Source organism: Lepidothrix coronata, unplaced genomic scaffold (assembly GCF_001604755.1).
Source record: "Lepidothrix coronata isolate B3197 unplaced genomic scaffold, Lepidothrix_coronata-1.0 Scaffold182, whole genome shotgun sequence".
Classification (NCBI taxonomy): domain Eukaryota; kingdom Metazoa; phylum Chordata; class Aves; order Passeriformes; family Pipridae; genus Lepidothrix; species Lepidothrix coronata.
The window spans coordinates 716895-732956 of record NW_016690362.1 but is presented as its reverse complement, the minus strand read 5'-3'; the positions used below and the strand labels follow the sequence as shown (position 1 = coordinate 732956).

General features: G+C 39.2%; 1 protein-coding gene across 4 annotated transcripts in view; it reads right to left on the bottom strand.

The window, feature by feature from the left end:
• MED6 (mediator complex subunit 6) overlaps nucleotides 1–16062 on the bottom strand; it is a 30657-nt gene that overhangs the window by 11403 nt on the left and 3192 nt on the right. For 2 of the 4 annotated variants that reach the window (XM_017830628.1, XM_017830629.1), the window contains exons 2-8: nucleotides 12710–12869; nucleotides 11596–11687; nucleotides 9448–9530; nucleotides 8618–8726; nucleotides 8120–8235; nucleotides 7336–7363; nucleotides 6624–6788 (exon numbers count right to left, since the gene is read on the bottom strand). In XM_017830628.1, the coding sequence (XP_017686117.1) occupies nucleotides 6658–6788; nucleotides 7336–7363; nucleotides 8120–8235; nucleotides 8618–8726; nucleotides 9448–9530; nucleotides 11596–11687; nucleotides 12710–12869 (719 nt within the window). In that variant the 3' untranslated portion in view covers nucleotides 6624–6657. Of the gene's footprint in view, nucleotides 1–75; nucleotides 449–2639; nucleotides 2713–6623; nucleotides 6789–7335; nucleotides 7364–8119; nucleotides 8236–8617; nucleotides 8727–9447; nucleotides 9531–11595; nucleotides 11688–12709; nucleotides 12870–16062 lie in introns of those variants that run through there. The other 2 variants (XM_017830630.1, XM_017830631.1) reach the window with 2 other exon arrangements.

Here is a 16062-nt window from a genome sequence, read left to right as displayed (position 1 = left end):
CCGAGAGGGCCCAGCCCGGGAGGAACCGCCCCGAGGCTCCAACTGCCGCCCTGCCGGCCCGGCCCCCGCGGGAAATGGCACCTGCGGCAGGGGGCACATCGCTGCCTTTCAGCACGGACAGAGGCTCTTGTGGGGAGGAAGGAGTAAATTAGCCTTCCACAAGCATGTTCTCATATTTTTATAAGCTTCATTTCAAATTAATGGGTGCTTCTCCTTCTGAGCAGACATAGAGAGAGAGGCCCCCAGCTCAGATTCTTGTGACTCCTTGTCACAGATGTTTGTGTTGAGCAAGATCATTCTTGCATAGGCCACAAGTGGGAAAATCTGTTTTAAAATCTCAAAGGATGGCTTTTGCTTTTTTCACTCTTTCTATTAGAGGATAATTTGTGAGTGGACATCAGAAACAGGCTATTTTCAGCTCTAAAGAATATCTGGAAAAGTTTAGCGTCTGAAATGAAAAAGTATAGAAATACTCCTTGTGGTACCCTTTCTTAGTGTCTGCCTTATTATAGCTACTTACAGCTATACACACCCCTCCAAAAAAAAGATAGAATAAGGGTAATTCACTTCCACTACATTCAATAATATAGAGGCAAATTAACAGCACCAAATATAAAACCTCAAGCCTATTTACACCATAGATGCTACATACCTACAACGATATGCTTTAATTACAGACATAACCGATGCAGCAGCCATTTTCCCACATCATGGCCTTTCTAAAGGCTTGTGCTTGCACAGTACTGGAAAGAGAATACTTACAGGTACCTCTACCACTTGGCTGCCATTCTCATTTTGGGATACAGCTACATCAAGACATCATCATCACTGGTCTACTCTGGCCTCCAATCGGGAGGTCTGGAGACACTATATAACACTGCTGCTTCTTTTGAGAATGCACGCAGGATCACTCTCGAGGAGAAAAGACAACGCAGAAAGAACCGTGTCTTGTTGATACCACCTAAGGAGTCTTTCCACTGTGCCTTTTGAAACCGGACCAGTCTATCTTGCATTGGCCTTTTTAGTCACCAGCGTGTTTGTAGCAAATGTGGGTAGAGCCCTTCCCAAATCTTCGTTCGTGAAACCTAGCCATGATGACATCAAGACACAGCTAGAACACAGTGATCTGGATTGTGGTAGGACAGGATGCCCTGTGCAACACAGCTTTGCACACCGGTTTTCTGGCACATATTGCTGGGATTCAACATAGCCACAGCTGTTATCTTTTGGGAGTTCTTCGAAACTTTTATTTCAGTGCTGAAAGTACAGCTGGGGTGAAGTCCAACCTGCTATGGCCATTATCTTCCTCAGCTGCAGGAGGTGCACCCTCCCACCACCCCATACCATCTCAGGAATCCTGCTTTTCAAGACCAGTTTCTATGTGCTGACCATCACTCTGGGACAGGCAGCAACATTTAACATTTCAAACTATCTGAGACAGGCACTGCCCCTCAGGAGGCTGAGCAGTGAGAGAAGCAGGAAGCAAAATGTTCAGAGCCTCCTTCTGCTACCTCATGCTCCAGGGTCCTGAGTGGGATGGTTTTCTAAGCTGGGCACCTGGCAGGCCTAACCAACAGCTGTGGAGGTTACCAACAGTTGTCCAAAGGAACTTCAGATTCTGTGAACTGGCACCTTGCTCACTCCTTGCAAGTATGGCCAGCATTAGTAGCATACACTTTGTAATACAGTACCTCAGATTAAAGAAAACAGGATGCCTGCTTCTATTAGGATCCATCGATCCATCTAGAAGGATCTTTCTAGATATACATCCAAATCCATGATTTGTGTTAGCCTTAGATTTATTATTAATTTTAAAATTATAGGAACTGGGTTTTTTTGTGAAGTCTCTTATGTGCAGCTAGTTACTGAAAAATGATCCACTATTTTTCAATTATTAGTTTTGCATTCCTGGGCTGCGAACTGTGTCAGATTATCTCTTTTGAAATATATATAACTCAGACTACAATAACAGAAAAATCCTGTTATATAATCTGTATGCAATGTCTGTAGTGCTGTTTTTAAATACATACTTCTCCTGTGTGATCACTCCTTAAGTTATAGTAAAGGCCCTACTAAATCACTCTGCCAATTTGCTAAAGACATCCCTTGCCACCTGTACGACCCCCCGACCTTAAGTTGTCCACTACTTTCTTTCTCTTTTAATATATATTTAGGACTAGAAAATAGTCTAGTTCCACTGTTGAACTCATGGCAGATTATTCTTGTGGGGTAGTGTCAATGTAACTTTGTGCCACTGCATTCAGCACCTAAGAAAGCCCTTCGGCATTGAGGTTACATAATTTTCAGTGATCACACTGTTATGTTCAGGTTACCAGACCCTTGCATTTCTGTAGGGACCAGGTAAAGATCAAAGGGCAGGGAGGGAAAGATTCTCCTTGCATGACAATGAACAGGTTGGGAAGAAAAAATGACTGGCCTTACAGTAGAGCAGGGAAAAAATATCACAGCAGTCTTTGCTACTTCAACTGCAGAAACATTTCTTTGGCAGGTGTAATTGGCTTTCTCATGAGTGTTTTTCAAATTTTTTTCAATCTTGTAGCCCCCTAAAATTTCCAGTGAAGGTGCAAGCTCCTATGGAATTGAATCCTACCAGTGAGAAATTTACTGTTCTCACTTACCTTCTGTTGAGTCTTTAGGAACAGGTCACAAAACCCCAGGAGCCTTGTGGACCACAGGTTAAAATCCACTGTCCTGCTAGAAAGAAATTTAACCACCTGATTGCAGAGAAATCACTAATACGTCATAACTCATCCCACTGGGAAAATTTCTCCCCACCACCCATCCATCTATGATTCATTGAACCTTGAATGCCTAGTTATCATTTACTTTGCTATTGAAAAAAATAATGAAAACAACCCTGAAAAAGTGTATCACATCAGCTTTTGTTCAGAAACCATCTGCTGGTTCAGTGAAACCACAGTCTATTTGCATAATATATCTTCACCATTTTCTTCAAAGGGAACCTCTATGTCTCAAAATAAAGCTATTCTATCCCCTTTGCCTTGTCCCTCCTATTGCCTATACCCTTCTAGCCTTGCTCCAAGTACAGCTTGCTTTGGTAAACAACATGTACTGACTGTCCAGATGGCATCTAACATTTTTGCTGGGAAAAGGTTACTAAAATATGAAGTATAGGGGCAGAGTAGCAAAGAGAAATGGGCAAGAGCAACACATAGCCTGGTCAGACCTTACTTAGTGAAAAGTTGAAAATGACAATATTTCTACTGCACCTGAGACACCATTAGCTTTACACAGTAAATTGAAGTAGCTAGACTAACCCTCTTCCTACAGTCTGGCTGGATTTTTACATGTATGTGTATACATACACACACATATACGATACGTGCATAATCGTTCATGGGTATGCACACATTTATATGTACTCTCAGACTATGAGAAGAATTGTTTCTATTAGAGTTCTAGGTAATTTTTAGCTCCTGCTACCCTGTGACTTAGAAAAGCCCTTCTGAAGTCTGAATGGTTATTATCTAAGAGCAAAAAGTAGAGACAGTATGACCAAATCTCTCCTTTATGCAAAAGGAGCATGGGGAAATTTCAGAACTGCTGGCTTATCTCCCTTTCATCTATAAGCTTTACAAATACTGAAGGTCCTTTGGAAGGACTTTGGACTTCAGCAGTCAGGCTCTAAACCAAGAGAGAGCCTATAAATACCAAAGAGAAAAGGCTTAGATTCTTACACACTGGAAAACATTACTGACTACAAGATAGCTGCTTAACTTTTTAACAGTAAATTACTTGGAGTTTAACAGTAATATCTGACATAATGTCATTTCAGTAAGTTAATATCATAGCTCACTTAACTGATAAAATTATTTTAAAATATCTGGTCAGCAAGTAACAGGATCAGAAGGTATTCCAGTCCCCTGTATGGCAAACGTTCAGCACTGGACAACTGCTAAGAAATGGGCACACTCATTGGTAACATCCCTAACTGTTTTATAATGTAATTCTCTCAGGAAAAGATCATTCCCCTAGAAGAGGCTTATCACATTCAAATCCATTGTTTCATGAATGGAAGCCATTTTCTGTCCTCTCAATAACTTAGATGCTAGCACTTTACCTCAGATGGGATCAGACCAGAAGTCCATTCTTTGTAACACCCTTTGACACCAACCAATACCAGATATTTCTGCAGAAAGCAAAAAGGCTGCTAAGAGATGAAGAGATGAGGACAGTCTGCCCCTTCAGGCCCTTATCTCTGAACTGGCTCAAATTCTGAGCATGGAATATGGTTCAGTCTAAATGTTAACTCCAATTCAGCTTCATTAACTTGTCTCTCTGTTCTTGTAGTACAAGATGGAACAAGAGTTCTCTACTTTCCTACTTGCTTCACTACTCAGTTTTACAAACACTCGGTATTTGTCTTTTCTTTCCAAAGGAACTGAAGTCTTGGTCCTCCCGGTACCATCATAGGAGAAACTTTCTCCTACTCATTTTATTGCCCTTCTTCAAACCCCCCTACTTTAGAGGAATTCTTTTTCAGACATTGAGCTGTACAATACACTTTATTTCAGGTAAAGTCCAGTGGCTGATAGAATACTTTGCTCATGCTGTGCTCTACCATCCATTTTTTACCACAGCCGTACGTCTCTTCAGCAAGATATCTTTCTTCTGCTAGTAGTGGTAAATATTTCCTTGGTATACAAATAGATAATTTTTTTCCATTAAAACAAACAAACAACAACAACAATAACTAAACTTATATAAACTAAAATAAACAAAATAAACAACAAGAACTAAAAGAAACCCCCCACAACCAAAGCCTAATACCCTAGATCTTCATTACAATGCAGTCTAGTTATCTTTCTTGCTTAAGTTTTTCCAAATTACATACAGGTTCCTCAGCTCCTCAAATGGACATCCAAGGACTTCACTCTGAACATCAACAGCAAGGACTCCTGAGGTTCCTCACCATTCAGGTCTTATTTCTGGAGACCCCTCCTTTCCATCTTTGGGGTAGATGAGATGATGGCTTTGGTGCTTCTTCAGCTACTTGCTTTCAGAGGAATTTATTTAATAAAAGAAGGAACCAGCACCCTTTTGTTCTAAGGATATTCGCACCACCTTGTCATGATTCAATGCTGAACAATTAGCTCTGTCTTGTTTTAAGCATCCCAGAATAACTGCTTTCTATATTTTCACTTGACCTAATAGTTCACACTAGCTTATTATCTACTTCCATCAACATTTGGATAAATAGCTGTTCAAACCTGACCCAGGTATGAAATAAACCTAATACACACTTAAGTACACCAATATATGAATTTCAGATCTGTATCTGCTTCAGCAGAAAACAGCTATTGACTTATCTACATCTTTAACATTACAGCTTTGGATTACAGGACAAAAATGACATGGGTTTTTCTATCATTCAATAATAAATAGTTCTGACAGGTTGTTCTATCATTCAGTAATAAATAGCTCTGACGGGGTAGCTAAGTTACCGAAACAGAAAAAGAGTATCTTGTAACCTGAAAATAAATTTGGCACAGCCATCTAAGCATATCTTAGTCTTCCTTCCTATCTACATTTTGGTTGCTATGTACAAACCTTTTTCTTGTACAGTTTACTACAGGAAAGAAGGTAACAGTTGTGGAAAGCAAGCAAGCTATTTTGAGGATTGCTCCATTATTTCAATTAAAAAATAAAGGTTTGTGCAATAAATATGCTTCAATAAGCATATAGCTGTCAGTGGTGTTTCTCTTCCACTGACCTGCCTCCTCAGGTCTAAAAGGATGATGTCTAATCAAGGAGCAAGGAAGTGCTAGGAGCACAGAGGAAGAGATGTAATTGATATATTTGAGTTACAGTGAAAAATTAGAAATATAAACAGCTTCACTGAGTGTACCACAGCAAGAAATTTTATCCTGTTTTGTTACGAATCTCTCTCACAGAACACTAGCTTTTATAATAAAGTGTCGGTTTAACCTATAAGTCAAATGAGTGCCAAAGAACATTTGGAGACCGAGTGCAGTCTGACATCTAATTACACGGATTTGAGGCTCCAGTTATCAAATCTTTTATCTTTATCCCAAGCATACTAAAGGCACGGCAATTTATAGCAGGCAGCCTAAATCCTTTAGTTGAACTTTTCCTCCTCAAAATATATTCCAGTAGCCAAGCAAAAATAATGCTGCCAGCACATATGGTGTATTTGCTGTTAACAAAGTATGCATCTAAGAAAGGCATTCCAGCAGCCAGGAGTTTTATTTGCCAAGAATTCTGATTTTATATATATACATATGTATATATATATTATATATATATATATATATATATATAAAAATATAAAAGTTTTTTCTTTTTACATAGGAAACTTAGACACAAAGGATGCAAGAGTTTGTAAAGTTTTCAAGAGGCTGCTAAATACGTCCATGTAAAAACCATGCTCAGAAGCCAACATTCAAAAAAACATGAAGACTGAAAACACCTTCTTTGAGGCAGCTCACATCCTGACATTAACATTTGCATGAGAGGTTTCTACAGAAAAAGCTGTTACAGGGACTTCAGTTCCTGAATTGTCAGCCTCAGTGGAAGAGCTTAAACACAAAGAAAGGGGAGCAAGAATCTCCTGGTTTTCAGGTAATGACAAATCCAGAAGTACAACTTCTCCCTTCACTGGAGCCTCATTCGTTTTTCAGGTGGTCCTTTAGCAGCAGCACTCTGCTGAGCATTCTTTACAGTGTCTTTTTCCTCTGGCTTGACAGTTTCAGGGGCTGGTTCTGGTTCCTTCTTGATTTGATCCACTAAAGATGTAACAGCAAAAGAAAGTCAAACCTCTGATTTTTATTGCTAAAATACTGTTCTGAGTACATAGAAAATATTGTTGCTGTCAAAGGGGCAAAACTAATTTCAAAGGTGTAAGAATAAGCAGGGAGTAAATTCATACTTATGTGTGAAAAAGTGGAATAGATTGAAGAGAGTTCATCTGTTTCCTGTATTGAGGTTGCTTGTGATCAACTGAAAATCTTCAGAGGCTTTCTAGAGCTTCTAGTACCATGCAAAATTACTAAGATGCTTGACTGACTAAATTGTTTCCTCATTCACCCTTTCACCCTCCTCCTACTTTCAAAGACCACTGCCTGCATTTGGACCTTCGGGCAATCCAGTTTTACAGTGAGGGTAGGAATAGAATACACATTTTTTTCATTTTCATTCAGTATTTTGCACAATTAGGCAATGTCGGAATTCCAAACTACCTCAGTAGCAGCAGCAAGGAGCTTACATGGCAACTGGAAAATACTGCCATATAGAAGCTATTTTTTATGTCTTGTGAGAATATTAGAGTTTTACCTGGGATAGGCTTTTCTCCGGGCTTTTGCTGTAGAAGAAGAAAAAAAATAAAACAACACATCAAGGGAACCAAAATCATAATTTTTAACCTTTCTAACTATTAATTTTGGAATAAAATCCAGGCAATGCACTCTTACAGATATGAATTGAGGGTAGAATGGATCACTAAATACACTTCAAACAAAATCCAATTAACATTTTATAACGTCAAGTTTTTCCTCTTACAACTGAAGAACACTAAAGCAAAAATATGCAGTTAGCTGGTCTTTACCACATCTGAGGAGCAAATGATTCTGTGAGATGCTGTAAACATAATTTCCTTTGCTCCCAAGCAGACCACCTGGTGGAACAAATGGCTAGCAAAGACAATCAGAGGTAATCACAACAACTTTCACAGAATGCCAAGAATTCCACACTAATTAATGAGTCTTCAGAACAATGGAGCAACTAAAACAAAATATTGTGGTGACTTGATTGAGTTCACAAAGCACGAAAATGGAAGCAGCAGAAAAACCTGATAGCTGAGACCCTCTGTTATTAGATAAGGAGTTTGTATAATAAAATTCACCCTCATAGTTTGGCCTAAGTCTTAATGACTCCTGCAATTACAAAGGGGAATCCTGCACTTCAATCAGAGCCTTCCATTTTAAATTTATTATCTAATCCATGTTACCATTGCAGAAATACACAAAATTCCTATTCGGTTTCAACTATTCAAGTACTTATGACCGTCTTTTAATTTCTAAGTAAGTTACAGTAATATTGTGGCTTTTAAGTGTCATACCTGAACAAACCTGGGTGGAAACTTCTGTCTTAGGTCTAAAAGCAAAGCATCTACCCGTTGCCTTTGGAAAATGGAACTTGGTTCTTCTTTCTTCTTGGCTTTTGGTTTAGCTTTCTCTGCAAGTCACAGAAACATAAGAGAAAGAGGTATTAAAAATTCTTTTAGCAGCTCTTTGTTGTACAAGTCGGTATTTGACTCTCCTCTAACCTTACCACTTGACAAACTTGTTTGACTTATGAAAATGTACACTGGCCTCCAGCGGGTTGAACAGTCGCCCACTTTGTTGACACTCAGCTCACCATTTTCATGTCCCACCTATGCCTCGATGTTCATCCCCACCAGCACAGAAGAACAAGATTCGTTTCCTCACACAGGGAGCTCTCACTTACCCTTTAGACACTTCACCTCACCTCTACACCATCACCATGCATTGCCTCAAGCTTTTCCCTACATTACCCTTCCTCTTCCAAAGTATGCAGGAGCAACTAGGAATCATACCTCTTTCTTCTTGATCTTTAAAATGCCACCAGTAGCCCTTGGATGGGTGATAGCGACAGTAAGACATAGCTTCTTCAAAAGCAGACTGAATTCCGTGCACTGCAGTGAGCTTTCAGGACAGGAACATATGGCAGTGTTAGAATTTAAGGAGAAAATACAATATAAATTTTTGAAAGCAGAGTTTTTAAAATTAGTGTTCTATATTCATTTTTATTCTGGGAAGGGAACTTGGGACATCTAGATTTGGACCAAGAATATAATTTAACAGGTGCTCACAAGGCATTTTCTGAAATGCTCTTCTAAACTGGCAGAGAAAAACTTGCAAAAGCAGCAGTTTATGAGACAGAAGGAATCAAAACAAACCCAAGCACGCAATTTAAAAAGAAGTACCATCACATCAGCTTAAAAATGTAAGCCTCATTTAAAAATATATATTACATTAGCTTAACATCAACATTCACATTTCAAAGCAACCTTCACTGAATATGTATTTAGTTACTATTTCATATGTATTTGTCAAGTAATTTTTCTTTTAATTATTCAAACCTGATGCTGTTTTAGCAACTGTGTAGCTTCAGTTATTCTGATCCTTCATCCTTAAGCAATGTATCTCACTTTTTGGGCAATACTGCACTGTCACAGGATCTTTCATTTTCATGTGGGATGCACACAATATTAACCAGGGGGGGTTAATGTTTTTAAGTTAATGCACTGTTACTACACATGATCTTTCCTCAAAAAAGTGAAGGAAAGATTTAAACAGTCTGGAGAAAAAAACAAAAGTAAAAACAAACACAAACCAGTACACATCAAATGCACAGAACACTTACAACTCTGGAGTTAATGACAGACCCTAAGTCAGGTGCTTGATAAATTACTCCAGCAATAATATAGTAGTCGGCCAATGGAATAACTGTGGGGAGGAAAAAAAGAACAAGATCGATTTAAAGCTCTGGTTTAAGACTGTGTATTTATTGCTGTATTTAAGCTTTAAGACTTCAAACAAATGACTGGCCTCACAAGAACTGGAGTTTTCAGAGCCACACCAGTAGAGTCAAGTGAACTGCACTGGAAGTAATTCCACTTGCCTTGGCTACCAGCATAAACCCACAACACTGTAAGATCTCATTCTTCTGGACTCAGCTTTCTCCAAATCATACAATCCTCTCAGCTAGACTTCCCAAATCAAATGGTGTTAAGCACACACAGAGCATGCCTTTCTAAATTAATAACATTTTGCCGAAAAAAGACTGCCTTCCAAAGGCATTTGCTAAATCAGATTTGGAACCTCTACTGACCAATCCAAAATTCTTGTTCATTAGAGATGCAGTGCAGAGAAACATCACAACTGCCTCCGTAAAAATCTGCCAAACATTCTTCAGTTGAGCAACAATCACAATGCTATCGGCTTTGCATTCCTAAGGACTTTACCTGTGCACACCTTTGTTGCAGTTCCTCCATCTGTATTAACAATTCATCCAGTACTTGCATTTTATGAAGCTTGGACACCTGCCTAAATTAACAGTCCAAGACAGTTGGGTGCACAGTTCAGCCAGTACCCACTTATCCTCAAAAGAAAAAAAGATTCTCAGCACTTCCTTACAAATGGAGCAAAATACAGAACAGCAGCTTTACTGTCTCAGAGCTCTGTACCAGAGCAGCCTACTTTCTTAGACAGGTTACTCTCCCTAATCATTGGATCTAAAGATCTTTCTAAAATCACTTCAAATAGGCAAAAACTTGTCTTAAAGAATTTAAAATATAAATATATGTTTTTTAAAAACACACAGAAGTCATAAGACAGGCCTGCACCAGCTGTATTTGAGTACCCTACACTAGCTGTGAACTCATTAAATTTTAGTTTTCCCTCCCCATTCCCATGTCTCAAATACACTAATATTTGTACCATTACAAAATGAAACACATGGGTAACATCTGAGCTAGGGAACTGTGTGACTCAATCAAGGTACCCACCACAAACTGTACAGTCACAGTGAGAAAAAGATGTTACCAAACAAGTCCCAGCTAAGTTCCACCAAACATACATTTGCCTTACGGCACAAGTTTGAACACACATATTGTGGAAATCCAATCTTGATCTAAAAGGTGTCAAAACCAGAAATTAAGGGCTGCATGATATTTCCATACTCACCTTCTGGAAGCTAGATTCAAAACCTTTAATAAGGAAATAACTCAAATCTACCAAAGAATCAATCGTGTATGTTCTTTTTCAATATGGAACTGCAATATAAAGAGGTCATTACCTAATATAAACAAATAAGCAGCATTGCCAAGACAAGGCAAAGTCCCATACAAGACCAAAATGCATATGCAGAGCTTAAATCCCTAAAAAAAGAAGCTAAAAAATAACTTGCACTAACTTTGCCTTTCCTTTCTATAAAGCTTACTCTGAAATAACCTAAATTATTTTATATAAGCATGCAGTAAACAGAGAAGATAGTCCAATAGCTACTGAAATGTGACTACTTATCTGATTAATCACACACACAAACAAACAAATTCGAGGTTAAAAAGGAATAATTATGCCAGTTGCATGCAGACGGGGGAAAAAAAGCTAAGGTATTGGATTAAAATCTTGAAAAGGTCATCAGTGACCCTGTAAGGAGTGGTGCTGTTGTCACAAGATTCCATCACGATAAGAAATCAACACTCTTGCATAGCCTAACAGATAAATGTGACATGGAATGAATGCTATTACCGATCTCCCGTGGCAAAATGTACCACGGGGCAGCACTTTCTCATTTGCTCTTCCCATGTCACCACAAGATGGCAGTCCCTGCTGCCGGCACTCTGCAGGTCACTGCTGGAGAAGTACGCCCGCCCCATCACAAAGCCTCACACCCTTCCAGTTAGATTTAAGGTAAAGACAGAAAAGGGGAAACAGAAGTGCTTAGATGCAAATTAGGAACTGATAAAAACGACTAACTGATCAGACTTCTCAAACTGAGTGACCATACCTTGTGTTGGAGATTGCCTTTGCTGCTTTCGGATAATGAAGAGAATGGGCTCTTGAGCATGGAGAAGGATGTACTCCACTCCAACCATCTGGCTGAAAAAGATGCAACCAGAATAAGTATCCTCCTCAAAGTAAAATCTGTAGGATGTGAAGAGCAGCCAAGGGGCCCAGCAGTAAACCGATGAAGTTCTGATGCTTTGGAAGCTCTTCTATATAATGTGCAGTAAATAAAGGCATAAGATTTCCTGAGTTAGCTATCAAGCCCTAGGTGCATGTACAAAAGGAATTATAACAACCTGACACAACATCTAAGTGGAATGTATTAGCAACAAATAAATGGCAAGAAAGATAACAATCTATCATCATCGAGATTTCATTTAAACGTAGCAACTAAGAATTCATGTATGATGTGACCATCTGCATGGCTGGTGTAAAAGCCTCTCTGCAACCACAACCAAGCACAAGGGACTTTACCAATGAACTTTTAGCTCTGCTTGCACACTCCCTATCATATTATGGAGTCTTTAAATAGTTCTCAATCTTGTGCTCAGCGTAACAGATGGGGAACTGCAAAGAAAGTTAACTTGCATGTCCTGCAATCTCATTACACAACCAGATGGGATCAGTTTATTTACAACACTCACTACTCTTATTATCCATACTAAAAAGCCAGCTATTCGGAGGAATTATGTACTGATTATGGCACATAGCCAGCAGGATATGGAAACACAAACTATTCATGAACTCAAAGTATCCCCTAACATAAACCCTATTCACCACAGAAAAATATTTAACTACATTACCATTACTCAGGTTCTGTTGAGCTGGAAGGATGAGAGAAGGCAGCTTTTCTATTTCAGAGAAATATCTAAAAGGTGATTTACTGGAATCTCAAAAGATACACAGAATACTTCATGCTTAACACCTCCTTGAAACAGCACAAGAGAAAGTAGAAGACATCCAAATACAAAAAAAGCTGGATTCCCTGGCTAGTGGTGGGACTAAAAAACACAGAACAGAAGGAGGTTTCCAGCATCCTTCCATTAAACCATCAAAGTCTTTGGATGGAGGGACAAGGGACACTGCACAGGAAGCAGTTGCAAATTACAACTTACTTCAAATGGTCCAAGGTCATCCGCTGCATTTTGACGACTTCATTGTTACATGTTCGGTCATAGAATGGGTTACTTCTCTCTGAGAAATAGTCCAACACACTCCCATTGTTTAATATTGGAATCCAGGAGCTGTCAACCCAGGAAATTCCTAGGAGGTTGTCTGGGAAGATAAATCTACACTGAGTACTAAAGCAGCCAGAAACATGCAAATCCATCCAAGAGTAAATTGCCACCAGTTAATGACTACGGCAGAGAAAGGAGATGGAACACAGCCTCACACAAACCAGTTATAATTAAAAGTGTTTCACAGAGTTCAAATAATAACTGATAACCTTTAACCTGCTGCAGTTCTCTTGGAGGTACACAAAAGAAACAGTCTCTCTTTTTATGACTGCACTTTTCTTTCCTTGACCACTAGACACCTTTGTGTCTCAAGAACGTGAGCAGGGTCTGTGTGCACATGTATGTGCTCTGTGCTGCTGGGACTTAATTGGCTCTGACACTGCATATAATAATATCATACTACATCGACTCAGCAGTATTATGTACAAGTTTACTTTCCAAACACAGCATTAGCTGAGTAGAAAGCCAATACAAAGCATGGTTCCTTTTGAAAACTACGTCTGGTAAGTAAGTTGAATTTACTAAACTAAGTCAGAATCAGTTATGGAGGTGAGGGTGGAGTGGAAATGATACAGTCCACACTAAATATGAACCTGATCATGTTTAAAACAATTTATTTCTTGCAAATATAGTTTCCAAGCTGTAAACTATGATACTGAAAAACAGGTAGAACTCTACAGATTAAACCAAGAGTTTTCTATTGCTAAAGCCAATGTGTAAACTACTGAGTGAAACAAAATAGTGCTACTAGTAACATTTCTCATATGTTCTGTTACTAAAATATATAACATCATGATGTTTCAAAGATTGTTATTATACAAAAAAAGAAAACTGACCCCAAAAAATAACAGCAGATACAAAGATGCTATCTTTAGGCAGATGTTTCCCAATAGTCTTGAACAAGAGATTCTATTCCTGGCTATATAATTAATCTGCCAATTTGCCTGCAGAAAATTATTTATTCCACAACTCAGTAGGTATTACAGAAATCAAAATACAGAACATTAACAATTATATAAAAAGCAAGCTTTTTAAATGAAACATATTCAATAACCTACAAGTCATTACATGCCAGCTAAATTCCTACAGATTTAGGGAAATTTGCATTAACGTCCCTGAATTTTATTATCACACTGCAGCAAAACCATATTCCTCAAGCAGACCAAAAAAAAACCAGTGTAACAATCAGTTTCATTGTCAACAAATCTGCTAACATTGGAGATCCATGAGGCACCTTAAAAAACACATTCAAACTCATCCATTTTAAATCGCAGAAGCAGCAAATAGAATTTCCAAGACACAAGAAAGCAGGAAAAGACGTATTGTTTAGATTTAAAAAAATGTAAGCGATGAGATGTCACTGAAAACTGACTGAAGAACTGAAATTCCCTCCGCACAGGAACCACTCCCTAAAGTTCACACATTATATACTTACCCAGAACTCCCACTTTTATCATTCCGCTAAGAATATTTTATTTCTGTGCAATTCTGTGACAACTCAGCATGCTCAAGGATGACTGGATCAGTCCCAAAAATGTCAGTTCATACACTATTAGCAGCTTCTCTGAGGAACAGTTAATTAAGTAACACTACCTGCTCAGCTAATTAGGACAAATGCAGCATAAACAGCTACACATAAGCCTTGTTAATCTTAGAATTGCCAGCCTAACTCTTTTTGGGTGGGGGAGCAGGAGGTCTAGAGGCATTCATGTTATTTCACACACACTATTCTCTCTCCTCACTATAAAAATGGAAATCTCAGTAACACAGCACTAAGATCCATTATTAAGCACTTAAGTCATGGTAACGCTGATTATTCCAAATGCCTTTCAATGCCAAAAAAAGCTTTCCTTTCAAAAAAACACACAAAATATGAAGTGTTTGCATTATTATCATAATAAATTCTCACATTATATTTCAAATACAAACTTTTCTTGTTTGTATGCTTAATAATAACTGCATTTCTCTGGGGAATGTCAGGCAAGCTTTAGATCTATCTATCTATCTATATAGCTATAATGCTGTATATAGACTGATAAATGTATCATAAAATGGAATATAAAGTTGGACTCTAAGGCTCAATTATCCATAGATGCTTAGTGCCAGTATTTACAACTGCCTTTATAACTAGCAAGATTGTTCTCTTAAACTATTGTTGGAAAAAGGGAGGAAAAATAAAACCAATCTCGAACTTGACATGCCTGTTATACTGAAAGGAGTACTGTTTATTTTGGGTATGAGAAAGAAAGGATGGTGTTCCTGCTTCCCTGTTCGTTTCAAAAATAGGACATCTTGTTCAAAGCATTTCTTGTGGAATTTGCATCACAGATGCAAAAGTAAAGTGCTTGTGACAATACTGCCAATCTGTCATGAATTTCAAGACAATTTGGGAGACAAGCCAGCAAACCATAGCAAAAAAGAAGAGTAATTCATACAGTGGCTTGTTCCTGGCCTTGACGGCTGGATAGCCCAACGCTAGGCTTTGACAAACTAAGAGAACAGTAAAATAGCCTGATAGGGTATTGGGTTTGCATGACCAGGTTTTAGTAGTGGGGCTGCTACAGGGGTGGCTTCTGTGAGAAGCTGCCAGAAGCTTCTCCTATGTCTCACAGAGCCAATGCCAGTTGGCTCAAAGACAGACCTGTCACTGGTCAAGGTCAAGTCCATCAGCAATGTCAGTTCCACCCCTGCAATAATGTATTTAAGAAAAGGGAAAAAAGCTGCACAACAGCAATTTCAGCCAGAGAAAGGAGAGAGAAACAACTCTGCAGTCAGTGAAGAAAGAGGAGCAGGAGGTGCTCCAGAGCAGAGGTTCCCCTGCAGTCCATGGTGCAGACAGTGGTGAAGCAGGCTGTTCCCATGGAGCCCATGGAGAACCACAGCGGAGCAGAGATCCACACGCAGCCCCTACAGGATCCCACACCAGAGCAGGTAGATGCCCAAAAGAGGCTGCAACCCCATGAGAAGCCATCACTGGAGCAGGCTCCTGGCAGGACCTGTGGTGCCATGGAGAGAGGAGCCCAAGACTGGAGCAGGTTTGCTGATAGGACTTATGACCCTGTGGAGGACCCACACTGGGGCACCTCGTTCACATTTCTCCCAATGCCAAGTGCAATACAAGCCATGCCAAGCAGCCCCATGAGTTGCCAGGCCCTGCAGAGCTGGCAGATCCTGTCCACCTCCCAAAGCTGGCCCAGAGGACAGGGTAGGTCAGAAGCCATGCTCTCTGT